Source organism: Poecile atricapillus, chromosome 15 (genome assembly GCF_030490865.1).
Source record: "Poecile atricapillus isolate bPoeAtr1 chromosome 15, bPoeAtr1.hap1, whole genome shotgun sequence".
In the NCBI taxonomy this organism is placed as follows: Eukaryota; Metazoa; Chordata; class Aves; order Passeriformes; family Paridae; genus Poecile; species Poecile atricapillus.
Genome location: NC_081263.1, coordinates 3,956,036 through 3,966,896, shown reverse-complemented (window position 1 = coordinate 3,966,896; position 10,861 = coordinate 3,956,036). Strand labels below are relative to the sequence as shown.

At 41.1% G+C, this 10,861-nt stretch overlaps 1 protein-coding gene across 2 annotated transcripts in view; it reads right to left on the bottom strand.

Moving 5' to 3' along the window:
- Positions 1-84: 84 nt before the first annotated feature.
- The window catches only part of PHACTR3 (phosphatase and actin regulator 3), a 99,283-nt gene continuing 88,506 nt past the window's right edge, over positions 85-10,861 (bottom strand). For both annotated transcript variants that reach the window (XM_058850818.1, XM_058850819.1), the window contains exons 9-13: positions 8,488-8,543; positions 4,443-4,504; positions 3,454-3,594; positions 2,151-2,227; positions 85-679 (exon numbers count right to left, since the gene is read on the bottom strand). In XM_058850818.1, coding sequence (XP_058706801.1) covers positions 664-679; positions 2,151-2,227; positions 3,454-3,594; positions 4,443-4,504; positions 8,488-8,543 — 352 coding nt within the window. In that variant the 3' untranslated portion in view covers positions 85-663. The remainder of the gene's footprint in view (positions 680-2,150; positions 2,228-3,453; positions 3,595-4,442; positions 4,505-8,487; positions 8,544-10,861) is intronic.

The following is a 10,861-nucleotide window of genomic DNA, read 5'->3' as shown; positions in this document are numbered from 1 at the left end:
ATGAAGTCAAATGGTTTGGTGCATAATAATTATAATCTCTTCCCAACTATCCCTGGGAAAAAAAAAAGAGCTTTAGGAAACATGTTCATTTCCTGCAATAAGTAGTCATTTAATTAAAGAACAAAAGTAACAGGAATCAAAAATGCTTGCAGCTGTGATTCTGTTAGACAGTATATAAAAAAGAATGAAATTATAATACATTAAATTAGTTTTTAGAACATGAACTTAGGTGTTTTACAAACTAATTGTGGTAAGTTCAAAATGTCTTGTCAACATAATACTGGATGACAGAGTGTCATGTCCGTTTATGTCAGAGGCCTTGGAATGGTAAAGCCTGTACATGCACAACATCTCCTTTTCCAAGGCAGGCTGCAAACCAGTTCCACACAGGTGGCAAAGGAGAGGAGGAGGCTCTTCCAAGTAGCTTCACTTCAGTCTTTTTCAGCAGCTTGTCCCACTCCACAGGCCAGACTCTTCTGCCTCCAGAGCTCGGGGCTGGCGTCCTGTCCCCAAGTGCTGCAGAGGCTTCACTGCAGAGTCCTTCTGTCACATCAACGTCCAGGGAGCCTGCACTGAACCTCAGGGAAAGACTTCAGTGTTCCCTGATGCATGTTCAGCAGCAATATCAAAAAGTAAAGACAGATTCTTCTCAGAAGAAAATTTCTATGGCCTGTGAAATCTAGGAGAAAAGAGAGACATTTCTCAATAGAATTCAATTATTTTTTATTCAATTATTTTATGTTAGATTAACAAAATTTTTAAAGGCCCACGAAATTCCTTCTGTTTAAAGGCACAGAGACAATGCTGAAGAATATTAGCAACTCTTCATTTTCCCCAGCACATTCCTGCTGTAATGCAGGTACAGTCCTCGGGGCCCAGTGTACCTTGTTTACATTTCTTTGGGAATGCTATTGCAAATACAGGTATGTAGTTGATGTGGGTTTTTTCTTTTAGTAAATGAAGCCACAGTTAGTCATGGATAGCAATATTCTTTCTTGTGCAGTGATCTGGTTCTTTTTTTTAAGAGTTCAACAATGTTGAAATGCTTCATGAAGTATGAGGAGATACTGTTGGTGAAATGTTTGATAGTCTGAAATAAATATTTTTCTTGTTCTGTAGCCTTGTTCTTTTGGCTGAGATCCGTAATTAAAGCCCCAATCATTTGTAATGCTCTAGCACTAATTGTAAATTGGAAGCCTGTTTACTCCCAATATCCTGAACAAATTTCAAAATCTCTCATTATCATCTCCTCAAACTCCCCAGGTAGCTCCAATTAGGAAATGTATAGCTCACTCCAGACTGAAACTGCAGCCTTTTCCCTTCCCACATTTCATTCCATCAGTGCAGTGAAGCTGCTTTGCCCTTAATGATGCCTTTCTGCAAGTATCAGTGGCCATGGAATCAGCCTCATATTGTTTCTCCATTTAAAGAAGGGAAATTAATGTTTTTATGTGTTTTTAAACACAGTCCAGGCACCTGGAGCAGGCACTGCCCTGAGCAGGTTCCCAGTGGCCCAATCACGTGGAGAGTGACAACAATCCAGACCTGTTCTCTCTCCTGACCTCCTCCTGCCAGGGAGTTAAGTGTCATTAAGTTACCTGGGGCTTTCTCCTTCCAATAGCAGCTGCACTGACAGGGAACACTGAAATCCCCAGGCTGAATCCTTTAGAAGAAATCCAATTACAACAAAGGCATCACCCCTGGGCACTGGCCTGTTATGGTCAGTGCAGTTTTGTATTTCTGAGCAGGGAATTTTTGTTTGTGATAAGGCTGCAGACTCAAGTACATTTAATTCAGAGATCTTTATACAGTGTATTAAGTTGTCCTACTTTAAAAAATCATATTGTTTTCTGTGTAATATATATATATCTCTTTTTTTTTTACCTATCTTTGAATCTTTGGTGCAAGGAGTGCAAGCTGAGGGATGCTCTGCAGAATGTCTGCAGGTTTCTTAGCATATGCTAATAAAAGCCCCTCAAAAAATCAGAAAATTGGGTTCTCTTCAGGAAGAGAAATGCTACCATTTTCTTTTAATATTAACCTCGCTTTGAATATTCTCTCTTATACAGCATGTAAGAGTAAAATCCACAGGTTCAGGACTAAAGCAGAGTTTTTAGCAGGCAGTGGAAATAATCAGCTGGAAAACTGACCTTGTCAAATGTTTGCTCGATGCATGAACCTCCATTTCATTACTTTTGTATTCATTCAGCTCTTTCCGAATTGCTGCCTAGGAATTGAAAAGAGAAAAACATGAACAAATAATTTTGTGTTTGTGAGCAAAATCCCAGACCTGCAGAGCAGAACAGTTTTCTGCACTAGAAGAACCAGGCATTGGGTATAGCAGAGTACTCTGTGCTGGTAGAAATGCTGAATATTTGGGTTGTATGGATTGGTGACACAATACTTCTCATTTGTTATTGATTGCTGACAGGGTCAGTGCTGTCTAGAAGCAATTCTGACAGAATAACACCTCAGGGCTGGTTGTCTCACATTTAATAAGATTCCAGTTAAAATTTATTAAAGATTAAGAGAAGCTGCCAAGAAATTGATCCATTTTTCAGTCACAAATACAAAGGTGCAGCTCTGACCCTGACTTCCTGATGTGTGCCACCAGTATGTGCAGAACTGTCACTTTCTTAAACCTGCTTTGTTAATTAAAACATGAACATTGAAACAGTAAAACCTGGAAAAGTCGAATTTTAATAAAAGTACATACAAGGAAAATATAAAATACTTATTCCATTGATTAATATGGAGTAGCTTATTCACCATTTTAGAGAGTTGGGAGAGCAGCTACTGGAGTAGAAACACTCTGTTCCATTTCTATGGGTCCTTTAAACCCATTTGTCCCTTACTGGGGAGACACTGGGATGGAAATCAAAGCGTTTGATATCCACATCTCAGCACAAAGCCATGTTAACAGTCCTGTGTTTGCCATTTTGCCAGTAATTGTCTCAGCACCCTGCTCCTTCTGCTTCCTGCAGCCCTGAAACTTCCCAGCTGGTCTGGCTGGAATCATGGTGAGCTATTCTTACTACTCAAGCAACTAAATGTGACACTTAAATTGGGCTGTAAATCAGTTACATGGCAGGTATGTGATGGGACAAAATGAGAGTTCATGCTCGGGAGAATGTGGGTCCAGTGACTCCTTGAGCATTCACAGGAAACAGGAAAGGAAATTTTTGCACATTTGGGACAAACTTCCAGTCTGAGAATAAAGGTTAATACTCTATTGGCTGGAAATTGTTGTGAGTTGGAGCCCAAAAAATTGTATCCACCTTTTGGGTGGGTGGGTAGAAGCCTTTTGAGTACTGAATAGGTGTTTTTATGATACTGGTATGATTTCAACATAAAAGTTTACAGAGATGAAATGTTGCAGAGGTCTGTTGAGAACGTGATGTATCATTACAGACAAAGCAAGGAGAAAGCAGAACTTTGTGGTTGTGTCAGTACCTTGTCTGCTGCTGACAGTCGTGTCCATGGTTTGTCCGCTCTCCTGTCGTAGTCCTGTGCTTTTGCCACTTCCACATAATCACTGAATCGAATCAGGATCTTTCTGTCTCTCAGTTCATCAACTGTAGGTCGCTGGTTAAGCTGGATTCAGAAGTTTTGTGAAATAAAACCAGGGTTAATAACAAATGAATCAGTAAAAAATGCAATATTTGCTGCTTTTCATCTTGGCTCAGTGTGCATTGACACATGGGAAAACACCCAACCATTGGAAACTCCAGGGAAATATTTCATCATTTGGAGGACTGCTAGGAGAGTTATAATGGTTTAAATGGAACTGTGGGCTAGAGAACAGTGCCTTTATCATGGACAAAAAAAGAAAATATTTTCACCCAGATATTGATAAAATGTATTTTCAAAATGTGAAAGAATCATGATGGATTTTTTTATGCTGTCTGGATGATTCTGGATGCTGTAGGATGTTCTGCTACAGCAGGGGCAGATTGTCTGTGTGAGATTCTCAGCACTAGACCCCGTGTAAGAATTTCAGTCTGGCTTTAATAAATTATCAGCCTATTTGGTCCATAATTCCATTAGGGATTTCTACGAACAGAACAACACGATCTCGTTCTTATTCTGAGAATATTTTAAATGCAAAAAGAAATGTACTATGGGAGCAGACCTGGTGTTCAGCAGGGAGTCAGCTCTGCTACAAAGAATGAAAAAGTCCTTTTCTAGCAATGGAGCTGACAAGTATGCAGTGTGCAAACAAATACCCATTTTCTGAATAAGTTTGTATGTAAATATTCTACTAAATCTCATCTAGCTGAGATAAAGTAGATATATCTATAATTCATATTCCAGACATTGCTATCAGACACTGCTGAGGAGGATGTATATTAAGGGAGTAATAACGACCTCTATGGCTGGTTGATATTACAGTAATTTTTCTAAATTTCTAGAAGCTAATAGCAGGTATTCAAAGATTTTACCTTTCTCGTCAGTCTCTGCTTGATTTCCCTTCTCTCTTCCTGTTCCGTTTGATCATTTCGTTCTGCGGAGAATATAAAGAAAAGGATGACTTTCCTCATGAGGAAGTTTGGTGTTTTCCACAGTTCCAGGCACTAATGAGCACAGCCAGACGAGCAGCTGCTAATTGTGTGTTTTGGTAATTCAGTGCATCTCTGGTGTGTGCTGGAGCACGGAGTCACCTCTGTGTGAGGACACCGTGCTGGTGCCAGTGGCAGCTCTGAACTCCACGGGCCTTTAATGAACAACAGCAGCCACACCAACGCTCCACTCGGATAAACTTCAGAAGGAAAATCAAAACACTCCATAGCCGATCAATCGTCTTTTTTCACTCTGCATATTGCTGGAGCCATTCATGCTGTCAGATGCTGAGCAGCCTCATTGCAGCATCTCCAGGGAGAGCCCGTCAGTCGTGTTCTCTCCTGGCACTGACCTGCACCTTGGCTTTCCCTGCCGTGAGACCCCTTTCTCCTCCCGGGGTGCCAGTGCAGCGTTCTGCTCCGAGCTCAGCCCCCTTGTCTTTGTGTGTTGTGCCTATTAACATTTGAGCCGTGAGAACTCCTACACACTGCCTCTAAAAATAGCCCCGAGTGCTGTAACACTGAAATAGATCCCCTGCCTTAGGAAACGAGTTAATGGCGTTTCTATTCCCAGTACTATCTGTTACTAAATTAAGGCGTGAGCCCGTGACCTGAACAAAGCTGCAGAGCCAGAGAAAAAGGTTTTAACCATTCAGGGATTCTCTGGGTACTACTGTGAGGTTTATTATGCCACTTGCATTAGATATTTCCAGTGTTAAAGCACACACGTGATTTCTACTATGCCTCCAAAACCCACTAGCGCTGCAGATGGATTTCCAAGATATTTTTAACAATGAAGCATTTTTCTCCCTGATTTTTGCACTCATTAGACAGCACTGAGATGCAATCAAATCTATTTGAAATAACAGTAGTGCACAGCTCCACCTGGCTAGGGTAGAAATGTAAATCAAATGAATTTAAAATGCTATAAAGTGCTGCATTACAGTTCAGTGGCAAGGCACAAAATGTAAAGAGAACAGGTCAGCTAAAATTAGTGCTGTGTCAGGGATGAGCAGCTATTTCAGTCTGCAATGTGTAAAAGGAGAACAGGCTTTCAAAAGTAGAGGGTATTCTTAGAGAGATGCCTGCAAGTTATTCATTCAGCTTTAATTCACCCATTTTAGAGTAGATATTCCTATTTTGTATTTTTTTGTTAATTAAAAATAGATGTTTTTCTGTGGTGTAGTGCCTTTTAAAGATATGATGTGATATGCAGGGAGAGAACTGCCCAGAGCAGCTGTGGCTGCTCCATCCCTGGAAGTCTTCAAGGCAGGTTGGATGGGGCTTGGAGCAACCTGGTCCAGTGGAAGGTGTCCCTGCCGATGGCAGAGGCTGGAACAAGATGATTTTTGAGGTTCCTTCCAGCCCAAACCCTTCTGTGATTCTATGATTCTAATTCCCAAAGAAAAGCCAAAAATACACATTTCTGATCAAAAAATACTTTTCCAAATACACTAAATGTGTAGTAACTTATTTCTATTCACTTGGGTTCAGTGCTCATTTCCAGCTCCAAGATGTAAAAGAAATAGTTCTTTTACAAAAAAAATAACCTGATATTTGATATGAAATGCTGGCAAGGGATACTAGAACTCAGGCATTATTACTCAGACAACCCAGAGAGGCTTTTCCCATCACCATCATTCTGCCCACACAAATCCATTCATTGCTGAGGGCTGGTTTTGTAAATCTCAGCAGAGAAGCTCCCAGTTCTGAGGGGGCCTGTGCAGAGCTGGAACTCATTCTGAGCTCTGCCAGTCCCTCAGGGAGCTCTCAGCTCTGCGTGACACTACAGCATCTCCTTGGGCTCCAAATGAAGCAGGGATTCCACAGTGGGGCTCAAGAGAAGCCTTCTTGGCTGTGAGTTCAGCTTTCTGTGCAGTGCAGCAAGGACACATCTGACACCTGGGCTGTGATTTTAGTTCATTTGTTTCTCATGCTTGGTGGGAAGCCAGAAATGTTTCTATGGTTAAAGGACTTGGAAGATCAACAAAATTGTAAGAAAGTGCTGGCTTTAAGTTTGCTTTTTAAGTTTACTTTTATCTCAGAAACAACTCCCTAAAGGAGACAAGAAATCACTTTTTGAAATCTTGCTGAGATTTGCTTTAAAGTGACAATAATTGTACTTTGCTATATGCTTCTCTTCTTACCAGAGTTGTACAAATGTGAATTCTGAGTCCATAAAAGAACTTCTGTCAGCAGTACCAATTATGAACATCAAAGATGTTGGGAAATGTGCAACTAAAAACTGCACAAACGCTTATTAGACCTGGAGGAGGTTGTGGAGATTTCACTGAAGGTCTTGTACACTGCTACAGCTAAACTATATGAGTAGTATGAGGATACTCAGCTTTTATATAATGGCAGAGGTAAATAAAATGGAAGTGGTTCTGATCCCAGCTGAACCTGTATAAAGCCTGAGCAACTCAACAGAAGTCAATAAATTTGCTCCATGCTGGGAGCTCTTTAAATGAGATACAAATCTAGACCAGTATGTTTAGCTGGTATTCAGGAACTATCTTTAATTCTGCTTTATCTTCTTTCTGCTTTATCTCTCTCTAAGCTCATTATATGAATGTATTCAAACTTTTTTATTATTAAAACTGGTCAGTTTAACCCAGATTAAGGATGTAACCAGCACACTTCAAAAAAGTAAACATAAAGGAACAGATTTTTTCAGTGGAGATCAGCTTTTCCTTAGCCAGGAATAAAACCCAAAGGAACAGATTTTCAGAGATCTTGGTTACTGACTCTTGAAAATCTGTCCCCACATAGTTCAGGATCTTGGGTTACTGCATTTTCCTGCCTCTCTGGTAGAAGAGAGGTGAAGTTTGGCAAAGCTCACCCATTCATGTTGCAAAAAGGGTTTCCTTTTCCTCCTTGAGCTATGCACATGCAAAATAGAGCTTATTTTACAGTGTGTGATTTGTGCATTGGAACTGTACAGAAAATACTGCTAAATACATTTTATACTGTGGCATCCCTTTGTGTGAAAACTGAAATGAAATCCCAGATAACTTCAATGGCAAGAGCATAAGGCTTTTCCCTGGGAACCACTAAGAAAGTTCTGAAATTTTAGGTAGTGCAATGTTGATGACTTTTTTCCTAGTGAATTAAAATCACATGATTAAACATAAATTAAACAGTGTAGGCAGCACTGCTTGTGTGACAGATTTCTGTGGCTTTATGTTTTATGTTTGTTTAATGAGAACCTATAGCTCACATCATGCTGGGTTTTGTATTTCAGCGCTAAAGAGACTAAATAGCAGATGGATTCCCCCTTTTGAGATCCATAGTGGAGACAATTTCAGAGCTGTCTCTCACCTTCCCCTAATTCAGCAGTTTAAGGGAAAAGATTATGTTCATCACTTGTTTGATCCCTTGGAAACATTTAGGAAAAGAGTTGCAAGATTTGCCTTGTGAATCTGAGAGATGCTGAGAACACTCCCCTGTGGCAGCGCCCATACCAGGCCTGGGACTGTCCCTCTAATAATTCTGATTTCTCAGGCTGATCTTTGACTTGGCTTTGGGGAGATCTCCAGTGACATGAACAAACAGACCTGGGGAGAATCACATCTCTGCAAGGATGCTTTCCCCTTCCACTGTATTGCCAGTGCAATTCAGTGTTTGCCTTGAAAATTCATGTCTTGAAAAATGTCTCCCCAGTTCTCATGGCACTGTGGCACTGGGATTGTATTCCCCTCTTGGACACCAGTAACACTGGAATCAGAATGAAAATTATTTGAAAGCCTGAAGCCGAATGGTTCTTTTTGTCCTAAAATTGCAAATCTTTGTGAAAAATTAAAACTTTTAGGTACAGAAAATGATCCCAGTGAATTAACTTGTCTATTTAAAAATAATACATTCTGGAAATGCAATCACTGATTTCAACAAACACACATAAAATACTTTAGGAAGAAAAAGTACTCACGTTTCAGTATATTCCTTCTTTCTAGCTCCTCAACAGCGGGTCTTTGGCTGAGTCGCCTGCGGAAAAACACCAAAATCACATTTTGTACCATGCCTGTTCTTTGGAAAGTCTGTAGAATTCTGATTTCTGGTTGGTGTTTTTGTCAGGAGGAGACTACAAAATCTCTCTCCAAGATTTGTAAGAAAAAAAAAAAAAAAAAAGAATCCTGGCAGAGAATTCTTTCTTATATTATTTTTCCCAAATGCCAGGAATGCAGGTAAAAGTTCTCCTCTAGTTTGCTCTGCTGTCAGTGAAATGCTTCCTCGGAACGTGCATCCTTTCCATCACACTTTCCAGACAGTCAGCTGGAACCAGCACTCTCCAGAGGTAAAATTCACTCTCCAGGTGGTTATCAAAGGAGTTTCACAGCAATCTTCTGCCTCTATCACTGCCTTCACCTTTTAATCACACATAGCAGCGCGTTTCCTTTCCTCTACTCGTGCCAGCAGCGCATCCTGACAAAAGGCAGACTGGCCAGGAATAAAGCTTTCCTGTGGTTTCCCAGCTCTGCTCCTGCCTGCTGAATGCAATCCGAGTGCTGCTCGCAGCCTCACGCTGTCTGAAGCGAGTGTCTCGGTGCCACCTCCCCTCCTCACTAGTGCTGCCTCAGGATTGACTCTCCAAATCATATGATCGGTGCCACCGCGATTCCACTGCGCATACTGAATGAGAGTATCACAGGCACTGTGATATCTGCAGAGGATCTCAGGTAATTGGAGCCCTCCCCTAGCACACACACACACACACACACACACACACACACAGGCTGCATTTGTTGGCTTTCATGTCATAATCCAGCCAGCAGATCGGAAAGAGTTTCCGATGCTTCCTGGCCTTCCTTCTGGCAACGCTGAGGATTCTCATCGCCTGCTCTCAGCAGATGTTGCCAAGCCAGAGATGAAGTTACAGAGACAAAGAAACACTCAGAGCAGGGACCACACTGCAAACTGCTGCAGTTATTCCTCTGCTGAGTATAGGGAATAAATGAATAATTATAAAATCATGCTGTAACAGGATCTACATTTTATCGAATATACAGCAGATGGAAAAGTGAAGTAATTGTTAACACACTGAAATAAAAAAAAAACAGTAAAATCACCTGATTCTAATTTTTCTTTGTTTTTTAAGCCTTACCCAGCATACCTTCCAAATCAACTCTGTGGTCATATGTTATCAGACCAACAGCTCCTTAACCTTTTTTAATTAAACTCTCTGGAAAAACTCTCATCTTTGGCAACACGAAGCACCACAACTACTGCACCAAATGCACACCAACAGAAAACTTAAATAGATGAGCTCTTGTGCAGAAACACCTGCAGCCTCTCACTCCTCCTACCTAACGCTTTATATCACCTAAGGCTTTTCTCCTGACCTCTGGCTCCTCTTTGGAGTAATAAACCAGATTCTCCAGCAGTGAAAGTTGCAACAATCGCAGCAGAAACAGGAATGATGCCGAAATGACAGGCTTTAAACATGTATTTTTAATTCCTGTTACCCTTGGACTCCTTCTTCATTTCCCTGCATGTCTCAGAAATTACACAAGTCTGGCTAGGTTTTGTTTGAAACAGATAAAGTGCATTTCATAATATAAATCAGGGAAGAATGACTTACTGGGACAGCTCATCTGCAAATGAAAGGTCCACCCGACCTGCTGCTCATATGCCTCTCTCTCAGCCATTCTTAATTACAGCCCTGCCGTGTGGGATGGATAGATTCTCCCAAATCTGTACATTAGATTTCAGAGACCCCTTTTAAACTGGGAGATTAAAAGCCTAGCAGAATAAATAGAGCAGTATGAGAATGCAAATGTATTTGAAAATTCTCTGATTCTGTGTGATGGTTGATTATTTAAACCCTGTTTCCCTTTTGGCTTTGATAAATAACATGTAAGTGCCCATTTTTCTGTGCACACCCTCAGCTTTACCCCCAGCAGAAGGAAGAGGTGCAGACAGACACAGACTATGTGCACACGTGAGCATTGCAGAGGTTTTTCTCAAGTTTTTCTGAGATACAGACCACACTTCCAAACTTTGCTTCACAGTCACAAAACTAGACACTGACTTTGGTTAAAAATAAATTTCCCACAGGGTTTCAGAAAGGTGGGGATAGAGTGCAAACGCGAAGTACAGGGAGAGTCACGATCAAATGAGAAATGGCAGAAACCTCTGACATTGCTGCTATTGAGGCCTGGGGACATTTCAGGTCTCTTTATTTCTACTGTTCAGGAGAAGGCTCTGTGTGTCCAGAAGCTGTTTCTGCTTGCAGTCTGAGCTGCTGTGGGGAGGCTGGGCTGGGGGAGCTGCTGCAGGGCTCCAGATGTCCTGACAGTGCCGGG